Source organism: Notolabrus celidotus, chromosome 9 (genome assembly GCF_009762535.1).
Source record: "Notolabrus celidotus isolate fNotCel1 chromosome 9, fNotCel1.pri, whole genome shotgun sequence".
Classification (NCBI taxonomy): Eukaryota; Metazoa; Chordata; class Actinopteri; order Labriformes; family Labridae; genus Notolabrus; species Notolabrus celidotus.
The window spans coordinates 23,794,592-23,812,560 of NC_048280.1; the positions used below are offsets into that span (position 1 = coordinate 23,794,592).

Here is a 17,969-nt window from a genome sequence, read left to right on the forward strand (position 1 = left end):
GATTCAATAGGACGTTTTGTAAAATTAGGCATTTGACTTTATGACAATGATATTTCCAGATTTTTAAAGAAAGCCAATACAGGACATTATAGGGCCTATGGATTTCCCCAGCAATCCACCTTGTCAAGATAAGATGTCTTGAATCAAAAGTCTTTGTTTGGATAAATATAAACTTTGCTGACATGATAAAACTGTGTTCAGAGAATGCTTCCAGCAAATCCAGCTGGAGACCAAAAAACTCTCCCACAGCTCAACACTTTGGCTCGTCATTAAGATAAAAAGTTTAGCTTGTAGCTGTGTCTGACCCGTTTAGTTGATCCAGTTTAGACTCTTCTGAAGTGGTGTAATAACGTGACTAATTAGGACGAGTTAATTGTTAGTGTCTTTCTTTAAACCTGTGTGACAGCTCAGCGTCTGTGGAAGTGTCCAGATTGAGTTCTACGTAGGCCACCATTTAGTAGGAAAGAGCGATTTCAGAATCAATTAAGGTCACAGCACCTGCCAACAGTTATTCAATTCCACTCAGACACCTTAAAGCAGCTGTGATTGGTTGATGCAGGTGAATGATTTGGCTGCTGCACAGAGGCTGTTACCACAACTACTTCAGCTGATGCTCCTACAGGGAATACTACCCACAATGCTCCCTGTTGTCGGACAATGGAGACCGTCTTTGTCCAGAGCTGCAGCTGTCGTCAGTGGTTACTCTGCAGCTGCATTGGAAGCCATTATCGTGTTCAATCAGTGCAGTGAGATCCTTTTAAGCATCGCACTTGCATTCACCAACAGTTTAGTTTTTTACCTTTCAACAATGCTGAGGCTGAACGCATCTGTCAGGTCAACGCTGGCAGGGTTCTCACATGAGGCGGAGGAAGACAAGCATGGACGCTCAAGCTGCTCCACCTGGCTTTCATCACTCACCTTGGGGAACAGCAGCTGCTGTAGTCAGTGCCGGGGAGGAAGAGGAGCTGCCAAGTGTTTAAAGATGATGCTGAAGACTGTGCTGGCAATCTGCACACACTCACTTTCTCTTTGCATGTGTATCATGGCCCTCGTCCATGCAGCACTTTCTACCTCTTCATTACTGAGCAGTGACTTCACAACTCTGAAAACTCTGTATGGATGCACCAGAAGAGTACTGTCCACCTTACAGACTGTGGCTGGCTACTCCACAATGGTTCTTGGAATCATTTGGCATCCATCAACACTCATAAGCAGCCCATGAGTGTCTTATGTTCAATATTTTTGTATAAAATGTGCATGAAGATAAAAAAAAATCAGGCTTTTAAACTTTCAACATTGTCCAAAAAGAAGTCTTACAGTTTTAATTTGAATAAAATATTTGAGAAATATATCCTGACCAGTCTATTCTTGCTTAACATTTACAGTCTTCACTTTATGAAATGGGCTCAGACAAATAAAAAGGGAAGTACTTGACACTTTATTGCATCAGCTCACTGATAAATAGTGCTCCAACACCGTCAGCTACCCATTAACTTCTAACAGATGTTTGAGGATCAGTGCAGTGTCTTTTTGTCCAGTCTACCTATATGAAGTCTGCTAATATATGTGGGGTTACAAAAGTACCTGTAACAACATTGTCCAGTTTTCAAACCCTCTCACTGGCTCAGAAGAAGCTCAATGTCAGGAGGAAAAAAAGAAATCCAAAATAAAGTTAAGGCTTGATTGTAAAAGCAAAATAAATATCTTAAAACCAAAAATGTGATGAGTTAAAAAAGCAGCTCCTGTTACTTCACTACACAGTTTTGTGTACATCACTCTCCTTTGTTTGCCCTCCTTTACTCCGTCATCACACCACACATTCTACAGTACCAGCATCAGTTCATGTTTGGCTACAAAACAATAGAACATATAAAAAAATATATGTTTTGGTTTACAACTGCCAACGCCACCGACAGGATTTTTTGGTTTGACAGGACATTTTATATGACAGTAACATTCACATTTCAAATCAGAGAGTAACTTCAGTGATATAAAATTCCTTTTTTAAACAAAAAAAAAATTAAACAAATGTAACAAAAAAGAAAAAAGCTTCAAATGGTCCCAATATCGCAGCAGTCCTGGTGGCAAAGCGTGGGCTGGCCTTCTTCAGGTTTGTTGCTTCATCTAGCTGGATTTACTTCAGTTTGTAATTTAAATGTAAACTTAAGACCTCAGGTTAGCAATAATGTCTCTTTTTTTTTTTGAGTAGTGTGGCAACAAAGTGTAACATCGGAAAACTAAATGGCGCACAAGCAGCTTTAGAGTACGAACATGTTGTAAGCAGAGAAATGCTTCAGTAGCAAAGCAGAATCAAAACCAGAGTTTGAAATCGGATATTATTGTTTTATGTAGGAGACTTTTTATACAGGGCTGTATTCACAAGCTCCTCTGTCATCTCACTTGTGACGCTACGTCCTCAGAAGAAAGTCCAACAGAGAAACTGAGTCAAAACTGGCAAACTGCGCTGCAATTATGAAGTGCTGACCTGTGGCTTGGAATGATTCAAGACTGCTTCTTACTTCAACTGTGGAGTAAAGACACTTTGAATGATTAGCTGCCAAAGAAAAAAAATATCCCAACTAAACTACAAATCATTGCACTAAAGAAGAAAAAGCAGCCAGTAAGTTCTTGAAAATGTAACTTTTGTCAGTTGACAGCTTTAACATTAACTCTAATCCTTGAAAAGAGATTAAACACCACATCTAAGCAATTTTCACGTTAGTTCTAGTAACTTTAAAATATCCTGTCAGTTGCTACAAAGAGATTTCAGTGCCAGATCAGTGCCAGCCCATACCTTACCACCAACGACAGACCAACTTTTCTGACAATAATACAACAATGATGAGGAAAACAGAGAAGTTGAGATACAGAGAATATACAACAGGGAGATACACGACTGTTGACTAAAAGATTGCATTAAAAAGGGCCGTGACACGAGAGACACATACACAGGACATTATCTTCTGTTGGTTCCCGCATACAGACCCTCCTTCCTCGTCTGCATGCGTGTTTGTGTCTTCCAGGCATTTGTTATCAAGTGATGAACGGTGCACTTCACTCCACCGTCACAGACTTGGCTAGGTTTCTTGGACAGTCCACCTGTAATCAAACGGAGGAGATTGTTTACTATGCAGGGGGAAATGGCTAATGGTGTTGACTGAATGCTTCTGACAGGTTTGATTTAACAGAAACAAATGTGGATGTGTGAGCCAGCAATGTGGCAGAAAATCATCAGATGCTTTTTAATACTTGGACATGAAGAAAAGAAGTGCGTGCGACGGAGCCGCGCTCACATAAATGTTTGCATCTCCGTCTGAACAGCAGCGTGCTAATCGGCACAGTTGTGAGCTGACCGCAGCAACAGTGCAGACTTTATTTACAAGCTGAACTTTAGAGGTTTACTTTGCTGGCTTTGCTGAGTTACTAGAAGTTAAAGGTCAAAGTACACAAAGGCACAAACACTGTTTGAATAGTAAGCTACTTCCAAAATGTGAGAAAAAAACAGAAACACTAATAACAGAGTCCGTTTGTTTTTCTTTTAGAGCTAAAAATAAACTATTGGAAGTCTTTATTTATGCTCTGATTGAGCTATTTACCTCAATAATTGTCTCATTGTGTCAGCTTAAGTCACCATCGCATTTGGCACAATGTTTGAAATAGGGAAGTATACATTCTGCAGCCAAAATAAGGTGAGTCAGGAGACAAACACTGTATTGATTTCTAGCAGTTGTTCTCCATGCCGTCATAGGCATCGGGGACTTTGGAGGTTTAATCAGGGACACTGACCTTACATCTGTATGATTCTCTTGTAATGAGGTGCAACAGATTTTGGAAAATGTACCTCTAACTGTCAAAATATTTGTTCTCAACTTGTTTACTTCTATTAGAACTATTTCACAGATGTAAAGCACCAATTAAACCAAGCACAGTAGTGGACATGTCAGTTTTGACCGTGGAATATTTAACCATTTCTTAAGAAGTAACAGATGAGGTCATCGGTGTCATCTTGTCAAAACAGTCAAGATCGTCAGATACTGCTGAGCCTGAAGCGACGGCACTTACGTCATAACCTCTGAGGACAGCCAGGTGGAAGGACAGCAGCTGCAGCGGGATGACGCTCAGCACTCCCTGCAGGCAGTCCACACAGTGAGGCACTTTGATGGTGCGGCTGCAGTTCTTTATAGTCTCGTAATCGTCTTTGTCACAGATAACGATGGGGCGGCCCTGCAAAAAAAATCAAACATCCGTCAGCGTGTTCCTAAACCGGAAAACGAGTCAAAAAAATCAAGATCTAAAGATTACCTGCTTTTCCATCCCTCTCTAACTCTGAGGATTTTCACACCTCTTAAACCCACATCTGCTGCAGATTACTGACAGTAATGATGTCATGCTGAAGCGACCCCTCCCTCGTGTTTATTGAGGTGAAGGATCAGAGGTGTGGCGTAGATATGGCCGTGCAAATTAACTTAACATTCACAATGTGCTGTTTTCATCAAACCTTCAGTGTATTAATATAAACGTTCAAACTTCAGATTTTTCTGGTTCTCCGTTTTAGAGCATATACTTTCATATATATCACAAAGCTTATGGTGTAATGTTGTGTCATTTTAAACCTGACCTGTTGACATGTGAGTGTTTCCTGAGAACTTTTCTAAGTGAATGCTAGGTCAATCACTGAAACACTGCAACATGATTTTTAAGACAGGATCAAGGGTGCATATGTTTGGGCCTTACCGAGCGGGCGACAACTTGCTGCAGAGCGTTTTGACATTTGACGTAGGTGAGATCTCTCATGATGATCATGATCACCGGCATGAGTTTATCCACAAGAGCCAGAGGACCGTGTTTCAGCTCTCCAGCCAGGATCCCCTCTGAGTGCATGTATGTGATTTCCTTGATTTTCTACACAAGATGAAAAACAGGCGAGGGAAGAAAATAAAAGCACAAGTATGATGCAATTATATATGAAAGAGGGGGGGGTTTGTGTTGTCCGGTATAATGAAAAAGGAAACATTCTTGCTGCCTGATACGTATTTGATAACATCACTTGTGGATGCTTGAATCAGATATTTAAAAGCTATCTGAAAATCTGGTGGAAAATAAGGAGGAAGACGTGCTCACCAGTGCTCCTTCCAGGCAGGTAGCATAATGGTAACCTCTGCCCATGATCAGCACACTCTTCTGCTGGTACAGCTCTGTTGCCAGCCTTTGGATCTCATCATCCAAACTGAGAACTTCCTTGATCAGATCTAACAAAGAGGGAGCAGAAAATAAAGAACAGACACATTTGTGGATTCAGCTACAAAACTAAAAAACAGTATGATAAATTGTGTCAACATGCTCTGCTGTCACATGAGCTCATGTTGTGCAGGGAGTGGCAGAGGAGCCAGACATTCCTGATTAGTTTACCATTAGGAGGCATGGCATCATATGCTTTAGATTGCAAGAAGCATGCAAAGGCCTGCAGACAAAAGCTCTTGCTTCCACTGATCTTTCCCTCTTCATTAAGCTTCTTCTAGCAGGGATTGTTTGAACAAACAACTTAAAAATGAAGCAGGCTCTAGATGTGCTTGATCTTTGCTCTAAAAGCTGTTTTTCCATATGCAATTTTTAATCACACACATGATCAGAGTATCCCTGAGTGAACCGGATTGCTCGTGGCGTGAGTTACCTGGAAGGACTCTCAGGCCCTGGATTATCTCACGACGTCTGGGCTGCATGGAGATCCTGTCGTCACACATGAGGAGTGCGAACATGATCAGGGCCACAAACTGGCTGGTGTAAGCCTGCAGAGGAAAAAGTTAGAAAAACAAGGTGTAGAAGGTTATTTATGCAAGCAGTATAAAGAAAGTGGGGATATTAAAGCAGGTTCATATTTCATTGGCTTATCCACTGCATTATAAAGACGACAGCTGTCAGATGAGTCATGCGTGAATGTAGAAGAAGCCATAGGATCCTGCGATTGTGCTGTTTGTGACCAGTTTACTAAAAGGTATCATAGTTTCCTTTTTGCAGTTGCACCGAGCACAGAAAAGCTGAAATAAAATGCTGCTTTAGGAGTTCCTTGAGCCTGTACTTCTTGTCTCTTGGTTTCGATGGGGAGCTCTGTCTCCAGTTCATAATCTGCACCAGATGAGCAATGGAAGGAGAGGAGGGTTAAGTGCACGCAAAGCAGCATTAAAAAGCGTGCAGCTGAGCTCAGTCAAGCTACTCATCCTGGAAAATTATGTTAACACACAACACAGCGGAGGAGAGCACACTCTCTGATCACTCTGGATACACACCCCCTCCTCTCCTCTCTTCTCCTCTCCTCTCTCTATGCCTTCGTCTTTGACTACTTTGGAGGTCGTCCATGCCCATTTGGGAGATTTAATCAGTGCTCAAGAGAAGCCAAGTCATTTCACAGGGCCCTCCAGACTCAGAAATGCCAGTGTCTAAAGCCAAGAAAATAGCTGTAAAACCTTTACACTGTATTTTCCCCCCCGACAGCATGCAAACCACAGTCCCTCACAACTCTGACAGCCTGCACTGTAGGGTCAGATGTGGCAATATTATTAATCCACATTGTAAACTGTGGTGTGTTTTTGTTACTAACTCTTTAGTATTCTTCTTGCAGAACAAATAAATGACCAGTCTACATTCAGCTGAAACATGAACAGAAACAAACACTCGGCAAGTACACTTTTGTAGATAGGCCAAGTAATTCCAAAAGGATGTCTTCTTTTATTTACCGTCAGTTGACCTGCCAGAAGGATTTGCTTTATGAAAGTATCAAAGTATCTTCAGCCTTAACTTATTCCATAAATCTTGAATATGATCAAAGGAGATGGAAGACTTCTTTCTCCTTTTCCCATTTTCCAGTTCACAAAAAACTCAAATTAGCATGAAACAGAGAAACTAGAGGCCATGCACAAGAGTGTCAAGTCATTTAGCAGTTGGGTGTTATACATGTTCTCAATTGATTTGATGAGCTAGGTTGTGCAGCATTTGGTTGAGCTGGGTGTGGGGATGGGGCCCAGCCAGCCAAGCAGTAAATGATGGCGTCTCTGAGGCGTGCTCTGGGACTTTGGAGCAGCGCAGGAGACACCGAGCCAAGCCGAAGGGCTGGGCCAGGGAGGGACCTGCTCCTCTCTCTCTCTCTCTCTCTCTCTCTCTCTCTCTACATACTAGCTGGAGCTCAAATGCTCCTATACTTTGCTCAAACTGGCAAATCTTTTTGGTTTGGAGAAGCGGGTGGGATGGGGGGCAACCTAGGATCCTAGCTTTACATGAGTTGAGATGAGATGAGTTTTTCAGGCTGCTTTAATTCCCAGTGGGATGAGACTGGGGGAAAATGTCAGCTTCCAAGAGGCGGGGCTGCGTTCACAGTGGAGTTTTCATCTGGGTTTCATTGAGTGATGGTGGGCGCTGAGTTCATTTGTGAGATAATGCAACAAATCTGTGTACAGTTTCTTAAAGCTCAGTGTGAAAATCTGCATTTTCTATCTTGGGTGCTATCCATTAGTTCAGATATGCATTGTGTCATTTCATGTGAAGTACAGTTTCAGAACTAATGAGGCAATTCTCATAGATTTGTATTTGTGTTTCCATTGACTTGAACTGCCAGCAACTGGTTTGTCTTTGAAAAGAAATCAAGTCAGTCAAAAGTTTGCAGGGAACGTTAATTAAAATTAGGGCAGCAACTAAAGATTATTTTAAAAGCCTTTTGCTCTATTAAGTGTGTTTAGAATATTAAAATATATTTGAACATATGATGACGTCTTTAGTGCTGTCACTGTCGTACCAATAGTTAAAAAATACAACAGCTATTAGATTTTTCATCAAATTAATAAACATTTGAGATGATCAAATAAATGAAAAACTACAAACCATTACTCTGACTCTCTTCCCAGTTTCAAATCCCGCCTAAAACGCACCTTTTTAGAAGTGCATATTCAGTTTAAACACAAGTCACATGTGCCTTTTATTGCATTTCATTATTGCATTCGTTCTTTTCCTTTTTATATCGTTTAGTTTGTTTTACCTCTGTTTGCTATGATATTAAGTCTGCTTTATTGTTGTTGCATTTGTAAGATGACCTTTAGTGTCCTGAAAGACGCCCATAAATAAAATGTATCATCATAAAACATAACTACTATCATATTTGTTGTAAAAATTGCATTGACATTTTAACAATCAATCAACATGGCTGCATAAAACCTGACAGTCTAGATTATTGTGAGTGTTGTGAAATTTAACCCTCTGCAGACCTGTTAACTACTTTTCTTCATCAGCGTGTGAACTACTTCAGTCACTGAGTGTCTGAGAGACAGTGTGCAATCAATGAGAGTTTTCCTACACACATTATAGGTTCATTGGCTCACCTTGGTGCTGGCGACTCCGATCTCAGGGCCAGCATTAATGTGGACACCACAGTCGGTCTCCCTGGAGATGGAGCTGCCCACTGTGTTTGTGACACCCACAGTTAAAGCTCCCCTCTCCTTACAGTAGCGCAGGGCCATGAGGCTGTCAGCTGTTTCCCCTGCAGGATTGTAAGAAATGGGAAATCAAAACAATTTATGCAATGTAACAGTTCTGACAATAAAATTGTGCTGATTTATTAGTTTGTTAGGGGAAAGTGTTTGCGCCACACAAGGATATGAAACAGCTTCACAGAAAAGCAACACAGAATAACAAAGACATTTAGAAATTACATGTTCATGAGGACTACAGCAGGGAAGTACAGTGCAGGTACAGAGTACTTCAGTGTAAAGCAGAAGTTTGATTATGCAGTTTGCAAAGACTCGACCGGAGCACAGGAAAGATAAATCAGGAAGAAACAGAGTGCCTCCCAGGTATGGAAAGAGGAAGACAACTGGGGAATGTGCACTCGATCATGTCCAGATGGCAGCAGTCTCCCCACCTGACTGACTGATAAAGAAGCACACATCGTCTCGGAAGACTGGAGTGTTCCTGTCCAGGAAGTCGCTGGCCAGTTCCACCATGACAGGCAGCTCGGTGAGCTCCTCCAGCACCTGACGAGTCTGCAAAGCAACAGAACACTGCTCAGCGTCACGTTGTTAAAACAAGCCAGTCAAGCTCAAGAGCAAAGACGGTGCCAGCGCACGACCCTCACACCTGTGTCCACACAACACTGAGCTCACATTTCAAACCGGTCTGCTGGATTCAACATGGATGGCAGAACAGTCATGTTTCCATTATGTGCTTCAATACCAGAGAAGAAAAAGGTTTTTTGTTAGTGGCTACTCACCGCCACTCCAGCATGGTAGCTGGTGCCACAAGCAATAAGGATAAGTCGCCGACACCTCTGGATCTCTTTGATGTGGTCCTTCAGTCCACCCAGTGTCACTGGAAGTAAAACAAACAGTTCATCTATCATTCCGTGCAGATATTTTCCACCTCATTAAAAAAGACCACAAAAGAGCCCCAGACAGCAATGACACATGAACACGTTTTGCACATATGTCAGTGTGTTGATTCCACAAATTTGACTGATAAGAATAAGCTTTATTTTGTGTGATCTTTAACTGAGAAGTACATGTGTTTGAGGAAATGTTAGCCAAATAGAGTGTAAATACAAGGCTGATTTGCAGGAAAGGCATTGCATCATTTCTCTGCAGAGACAATTCATCAGACAGCACTCTGACCTGTGTTGTCATCAAAGTTGACTCTCCCTCTCATGGTATTGACCACAGACTCTGGCTGCTCAAAGATCTCCTTCTGCATGAAGGTGCTGTAGTTGCCTGTGGAGGAAGGATCAAAACAAAGGTTCATTGCCAACAGCAGTAAAAAATAAAAGGTAAATGCCACTTAAGAGCACAGTGATGGACTTTTTATAAAGTGTGTGCCCCCACGAGGCCATCTGACAAAAAGGTTGTACTGACTTACATTAAGTACCTGAAAACGCAAACCATAGCCTCCCTGAGGAGCAACTAAACACTTTGTAATGTTTTACTGAAAGATGGAAATGTAGGGAGTCTTTAGTGTTGTTCATTAACACATTCAGAGTTACAGGGCAGGTCACCCTATAACCAGAGGGAAAACAAACGCAGGACATTGGGGAGATGGTGTTTTTCCATCAATAATAAACTCTGACAGTGAAATATGCAAGCATTTGTCAGCCTTCCTCTGACAGTAATTTGGGTCATGCGAATTAGGTTATTCAGCAGAAAGGCTCCAGAAACTAAAACAGAGGAGAGAGGCTGAGTAATGACTGGACCACAAAGGAATGTGAGGAAAACGGCCAATGTCAGATCACCTCCACCCTCTGCTGGACTACTGAGGTAGTGTAAAGGGAGGAAACACACAGAGTGGCAGGACAATGCTAATAACAAAACATTTTAGTCCCCTTTAGAGCTGAAATCTATTGCAAATGTGTGTGTGTGTGTACTAATAAATAATAAATAGATTATTAATAATTAATTAAAAACCGAGAAGGGGTGGGATTAAATACATTTTACTTCTTCCCTCTCCTTTGTGGATATAAGTGGGGCGCTGGTGGCCAAGCGGTCTAAGTGCCCAACATACAGAGGCTACAGTCCTCGTCCCAGGGGTCGCCGGTTCGATTCCCGGCCGCGACCATTTCCTGCATGTCCTCATCTGCTCTCTACTCCCCACCCTTCCTGTCTCTCTTCAGCTGTCCTATCGAATAAAGGCAAAAAGCCCCAAAATATAACTTAAAAAAAAATATATATATATATATATATATATATCATATTAGTGATTATACGCTTTAATAATATTCTGATTATTCTTATTTTTCAAATTATTCATATCATTATTATTATTATTATTATTATTATTTTGTTGCATTGTATTTACCTTTTTTTGTTCGCAGCTTCAGATTAATATTATTATTATTACTTTTTTTACATGTTCGAAATAACACTTTCAAATCATATCAAAATCTGATAATCAATTCAGTGAAAATTAAAAATATTTCCACCTTTCAACTTCTCAAATATCCAGATTTGCTGCTTTTTTTGATTAAATGTAGTAATACTTTTTTATTCGACTGTTAGTCAAATTAAACAAGTGAACGTATCAGTTGAAAGTGTCGCTATATTTTGATGTTACACTGATTAATGATTATCTAAGGATATTTTTTGCAGATTATTCAGTAATGAAAATAGTACAATACTAAAATTGCAACCCTTTAATGAACACTGACATTTGCCTTTCTTGAAGGTAAATAGAGAGGATGTCACTCTTGTGACTGCAGGGTTGATATAGAGCTAAAGCAAGCTGTGGAAACAGTGGAACAGCATGATCTCCTGGAAGGATACAATTAGCACCTTGAGCAAATAGACGTCAGCACTCACAATAAGGTATGCCACTTTTAGTAGTAAAGATTAACAGTAGCCTCAAGAAACATAAAAGCTTCCTCCCAAGGCTTTCATCAGCTTATTATCAACAAAGTGGGTATGATCCATTTTTAAACAACTGCTGCAAATTGTCAAACCACTGGAAAATCACTTAAACAAACTTCTGTCATCTTGGGAGTCATTTTAAAGTCACACCTACATTGTTGATGATTAAAAACATCTGGGAAGTTGTATTATGTTTCTTAAAGTTGGTTTTATTCTTTTAATTCAAAATGAAGACACTTTTTTTTTTTTGCTTATAGTGTTTGAGTCAGCACCGAGAAGTTTTTTTCATTCGAGAATGCCATCTTTTTATTTGTAAATTAAATTCAGCTTCCAACACTAGTTTACACATTTCACCTTGTTTGTTTAGTCTGAACAAACAAATTAGGTGTAAAATGTTCAATTTGAGGCTTTACAGGGTGTCATGTGCCGGACCATTGCTTTGCTGGGACCAGTAACTCCCTACAGTCCATAATTGTTCTAGCCAAGTAAAAGATAATTACATTAAATAAATGAACACTGATCAAAAAAACCTACTTGAAAACAGTGACTCCAAATTTCCTATTTCTTTTTTTTTTTGCTACAGCATTGTTATTTGATGTAAATGCAAATACTCAATTAAACAAAGTTCATAGACCTTTACTTTGAGAATATCTTGTGACTCGGATGTTATTTTTTATAGCAGTTACTTCCCTAAAGGAGAACTACTCCAGCAGGGCTGGTAACAGCTGACTGGTAAAAAAAGATGGCCTCGGGGCTTGATGTTAAAAGCCACTTAAGGTAGAGAGTACCAATAGGAGTTACACAATAATAACAGGGTTCAGGACATAATTACAAGCTAGTGCACAAATGATTCATATTCAAACATGGCCAGGAGAAATTAACAGAACAAAGGAGGACATTCAACTCACCCTTCATGATCTGCTGCAGCTCCATCTGCAGGGTCTGAATAGCACGAGCTGGATAGTCCCCGACCCTGCGCTTTATCCTGTGAATGGACAGACGGCCTTGTTTCACAGCAGCCACGTCATCGTCCTCCAGGAAGATCACCCTGTTGGTGTGCTCGATCACTGCGCTGTAGTGATGGGAGAACATTAAATATTTACTTTACACTTCACAGTTCAAGCTAAGACGTATGGAACAGAGGAGACTGTTTAATGGGGAATCATTTGAGGCTTGTTTACCTTGCATCAGAGGCGAAGTAATACTCCACGGCTTTTTCATCCACAGGGAACAGGCAGGTGTCTTGGTCTGTCCTGGATAGAGAACCGCAGCTCTTCTTCTCTTTACCAGCTGAAAAAAGGAAGAAAAACTGGGTCTCAGTCAGAGTTATGCAATCAAATGTGAACAGATTAGACTTAAGACTGAAATTTTAACTCACATGAGCGGTAGAGCACAGGAATATGATCTGCAGACAGCTTATGGTCACATCTCACTCCCATTAGCAAGGGACTTCCCCTCCTGTGCAGAGACATTTATATGAGCAAAAAACAACTTCATCGGAAATAAACAACAGCACTTTTTTGACAGCATGGTAAGCAGAGTGTACCTTGTGCCAACTGCCTCTCCAGGGAAGTGGACACTCTTGAAGACCAGGGCGAAAGCACCCTCCTGACAGGTGGAAGAGGATACAATTAGGTAGGCTATTTTAACTGCTGATCACTTCAGGAACACCTATGTGCTTAGGTAGGTCCTTACAAGCTGTTGGATCACCCGCTCCACCAGTGTAGTGAAGTTGATGTCGTCACTCTCTCGGTTGTCGAACATGTACTTCACCAGCTTGGCGATGGTTTCTGTGTCAGTCTCTGACTCAAACTCATAGCCTTTGCTTTCCTGCATAGCCGAAGAGAAACAGAGTTAGTCCTGTTTCCTGCCAGTGAGAAGGAAACTTAAAATACTTTGTACAAAAGAGAAGTGCTCACCAAGAATTTCCTCAGGTCTTTATAGTTTGTGATAATTCCATTATGGATTACGATGAACTCTGCAGACCAGAGAGACAAACTTGGTTGAAAAATGTGAGGTTACAACACTATGTGGAGTGAATGAGCTTCTATCTCCAACATTACTGACCATTTGTCTTGTCAGATCTGTGTGGATGGCTGTTGACTGGGCTTGGTACCCCGTGGGTGGCCCAGCGGGTGTGGGCGATGCCGACATGGACATCAAACTCCACATCCAAGTCAATATCCTGCTGCTCTACAGGTCAAACAAACACAACCCGACAGACAATATTACATTTTCCATCTGTACATCTGTACAACAGATGAGAAATTAATGCTTCATATGTAAATGATTGACAACTTTTTCTCAACTTACTGTGGATCTCCTCATCAAGAGCCTTCACTTTTCCACGCTGCTTGATCAGTTGGATTGACTTGGCGTTTGACTCCCAGTCCTTGCCATTGCCGCCATCAATTCCCACACCTAAGGAAATAGAGAAGAGAAAGCATGCAGTTATCACAAATCCTCAAGCTAACCTTGTGATCATTTGTTTTTAATTGTTCAATTTAGACTAAAAAATACCACACTCAACTTATCCATGCAAAAAAATACTTAAACCTGCATGAACTGTACAGTATGTACTTCACATACAGTAAATTATCTCCACTAGTGGTAGGGGGGTCTACTCTGGCAACATAATGTCTTATAAATAATTCACAGCAAACATCAGTCTTACTTTGTTTACATGCCTAAATCCCTGAAACATAAACTGTGTGTTGTCCTGAATACGAGCCTTTTTCCGTCTCTTACCCGCTGAGTCGTAGCCTCTGTACTCCAGGCGTTGGAGACCTTTCAGGAGAATTTCAAGGATCTCACGCCGAGTCCTTGGCACATGGTAGTTGAGATAGGCAAAGATTCCTGGAGACAGGAACAAAATGTGAAGATTCAGTGCTTCAGCCCACTAAAACAGAGTTTAGTTCATTTCTTTTTAACCAATTGAAATACCTGAAACATATACAATATATTTCAGTTTTAGGGAGCGGTAATACCCAAATGTGTGTACCTATACTAGGGTAAGATGGCAAACAGGGTTCACATGTTTTTTTTAACTCAATATTTGTCTTTGTTTACAAAAAGTGTGTAAAATCATATAAAAAAATATATGCCTCTTCCTCAGACAGAACTCTGAAATGATTATACTAAATTTCTAACCTACAGTTACAATGAGACAAAATGCCTTTACGGCTGCTTAAAACAAGAGGTATGTCATTTTAATCCTTAAAACAAGACCAAGTGAGACACACATGACTCTGTCATCCTGTTTAGTATTCTATTTCAACATCTATGTGGGATAACGCCTGAGGAACCTGTCTTACGGGAGTATTTAGTGAACTAAAAACATGTTTTGATCTGGGCAGACCTGCTTTAAGACAATGGGGTGTACCCAGGGGTTATGCAAGTTGATATCCCCTGCCTAAGAGAAATGTGGGAAAGCAAGGAAGAGTCGAAGTGACAGGAGATCTCTTAATGTCCAGGGTACTCTATGTTTCTAAAAGTAATTATGCAACTGTGACACCATCTTAACACTAAGGATATGATGCATTGATAGGCTCATCCATGTGATTCAAGAGTTCAGCATTACACAGACAAATTTCAGCAATGATCATCAATCCTCCCTGCCCTCCTCCCAGCCACAGCTAGCCCAGTTTCTATACAGCAAGTTACTCACACTGAGAGAACTTTCCACCCTAATCGGCCCAAGGGAAGGCATGAAATACAGCCCTGTTTTACAGCTTAGCACTGACAGAAAAAAATGCAAATGCAGAGCCGGGGGGGGGGGGGGGGGGGGGGGGGCTGCCTCATTCAACAGAGCTCTCATTGAGATCAGCAAGTGATAGAGGATGGCTGTGAGGGGTGAGATGCTAATAAAGAAGGAAACATCACCAAAACAACATCTGCGTTAGAAACAGGTTTAACAGGGGCAGAAAACAAAGGAACAAAGTGACACCCAACTGGGCCAAAAGATATTAATAGTGACTTTTATTTTGGGTCTGTAGGATACCAGCTAGTCTGTCTAGTCTGATTGGTGTACTCAGATTGTGGTGACAGTGATGAGAGGCAGGGAGGCATCAGTTATCAGCCACATATGTGTGACAGGATGAGACAAGACAATTTGGGACAGTCACAGATACCAGAAAAACAAAACATCTGCTTTTGCCTGACTGATCACGTTCATTCCCGGATACTGCTCCCTCATTTAAAGTTTACAGACAATGCAGTAGGACAGTAACGACGAATGTATCGCACAACCCTATCTAGCAGACGGCCATCATAAGACAATATTGACACTAACCAATGGCCATTAAAAGTTGAGCATTTAAGCCAGGGGTGTCAAACATGAGGCCCTCGGGTCAAAATCAGCCCGTCAGAGGTTCAACTCTGGCCTGCGGAACGACTTTGCAAAGTGAAAAAATTACAGAAAATTCATTAACTATAATTTTTCAATAAAAGTAACTACTATTTAAAATTAGTCCTTTGAGGGTCACATAAAATCTCTTTTTTTCCGGGACTTTTTTCTCAAAGTGAGAAAATAAATTACTTGCTGTTTGCATAATCTGGTTCAGATTCATAAAGACTTTTTAGAGCACTATAAGATTATCCACTAACTAAGAACACTAGCATTACACCCCTGCATACAACACTGTCCAGCAAGCAAACTGTTCATGCTGGAGCAGAGGGGTCCACAATAATCAACTTTACCTTCTTCATTATTATAATCTCTCTGTTATTTTACAGTAAACATTACACTCTTTCTGTCAGGTGAATTAACCTATGTGTTTGGTGTGTTCACAGCAGGGTTCAGGGCTTAAAGAGTAAAATATTTGGCCCCACTATAAGACTCATCATGGCAAAAAATACAACAGCTCTTTTTGTAGAAAGATACTTCATTAAATGTGAACATTTTCAGAATGAACTTCTGAAACATTTAGAGTTGTTCTTATTTCTAGGTTATTCTGTTATTATTTTACTGGTCCGGGTCACTTCAGATCAACTTGGGCTGTATGTGGCCCCTTTCTGAAATGAGTTTGTCCCTGCTTTAATCATTTTTAGTTGAAAATTACGCTTTGGGCGTGTTGTGCCCACAAACCACGGAAGCTGTCTAACATCACTTTAAACGTTAGTCATGCATGTCGAGTTGCAGTTAAATCCCATGTATCCTCGAATCACAGAGACAGCAGATACAAAAAAAGAGTCAATGATTTCTTTATAGATGGAAAGCTAACAGCATCCGCAGCACCAGCTCCTGTTCGCTAACTCAGCTTAGCAACCCCAAGCTAATTTCAACTAAGTAGCCTCAGCTAGTGTCTTTATGTTTGTCTTACCTATAGTTCTGATACACTATGAATACAATTAGTTAGCCAATAAATGCTTTAAATGTAGAATTGACTCAGTACTCACCACACATGTCTACAGTTTTGGTGCCAGTAACAGCTACTCGGGTAGCTGGGAGGAACGCCTGTCAGAGAAGCTTCGCCCCCTTTGGCTTCACTGAATCACGGCCAGCCGCCTCGTTCCATGGCGCCGTCTGATTGGTCAAAGAACCTGTCAGTCAAGTGACACCGTATGACGTAGGCACTCCTGACGTGGCACTGGCATCAGGATGCAGATCCTTGGAGGCAAGACCGTCTGTTAACCAAACCGGCTGCTGTTATTCAATACACAGCTAAAGTCAACATCATTGCACAAGGACAACCTTATACTCTCTGCCAAATGCAACACTGCATGTAAAATGTGATGAACAAATTCTGCACTGTAACTACTGCTTAATAACTAATACAATTAAGCATGTAATTACAGAGCGGTCAATTTAATAGAGCCTTTAATGAACGGTCTGGGCAGGGTGAAACAAATGCCACTTCTGATCTTGAGTAATGTCTTGAATATTTCAAAAGACACTCGATTGTATAATATTTGTTCATTTATTAATTAATCCAATCCATTTTTACGACAGTTTTTCGTTTGGGCTTCCCCCCATGTTGTAACTGAAACTATCAATATCCATAGGGGTGGCCAAGGGTGGCACTGGCACCCCTTGAAATCTAATTGGCCACCCCAAAATCCTAAACTATGATTGGCCATTTGCCTTGTCAGATGTGGGGTTTCTGTTAAAATCTATGACTTGGGATGAGTTAAAAGGCGGACAGTAGATTTCTTTATTCGTGCCCTCAAATGTGACTTTGAAAAAACATCTTTTGTAAGTCCTTAAAGAATTAAGCTTAGTAGATGTATGCCACTTTGTCAAGTTTTTTTTTTTTTAAATCAAAAAGAATATAACAACTGTTTAATACTTTAATGAAAGTAGGTTGGGAAGACAGAAAGGGTAAATGTTATTTATTTGCAAATGCACTGGCCACCCCTGCCTATGTGAGAGCCTCAGTTTGGCCACCCAGGTCAAAAAGTTCTGGACACCCCCCTTTCAATATCCCCATAAAGAAAGCCATATTCAGTCTATATTAAAGCTGCTGTTGGTAGGAATGGTGTAAAAAAAACCTACTTTTTTTCTGCTGGGTTTGGAGAAAATGTCATAATACCCAACGGTACTCATCAGTAAGTGAAGTGATTTGAGATTATGGCAAAATCTCTGCGTTTTCCAATGCCTTT

General features: G+C 40.8%; 1 protein-coding gene across 1 annotated transcript; it reads right to left on the minus strand.

The window, feature by feature from the left end:
* Nucleotides 1–1,415: 1,415 nt before the first annotated feature.
* On the minus strand, nt 1,416–16,898 carry gfpt1 (glutamine--fructose-6-phosphate transaminase 1). The gene is made up of 19 exons (XM_034691475.1): nt 16,767–16,898; nt 14,118–14,225; nt 13,683–13,790; nt 13,437–13,562; nt 13,289–13,347; nt 13,065–13,199; nt 12,916–12,977; nt 12,748–12,827; nt 12,551–12,659; nt 12,278–12,441; nt 9,648–9,743; nt 9,251–9,348; nt 8,903–9,023; nt 8,364–8,521; nt 5,672–5,786; nt 5,122–5,249; nt 4,735–4,902; nt 4,063–4,224; nt 1,416–3,099 (listed from the first exon to the last, which is right to left on the minus strand). Exons 1-19 carry the CDS (start codon nt 16,771–16,773, stop codon nt 3,055–3,057), a joined length of 2,049 nt encoding a protein of 682 aa, XP_034547366.1. The 5' UTR covers nt 16,774–16,898; the 3' UTR covers nt 1,416–3,054.
* Nucleotides 16,899–17,969: the final 1,071 nt, after the last annotated feature.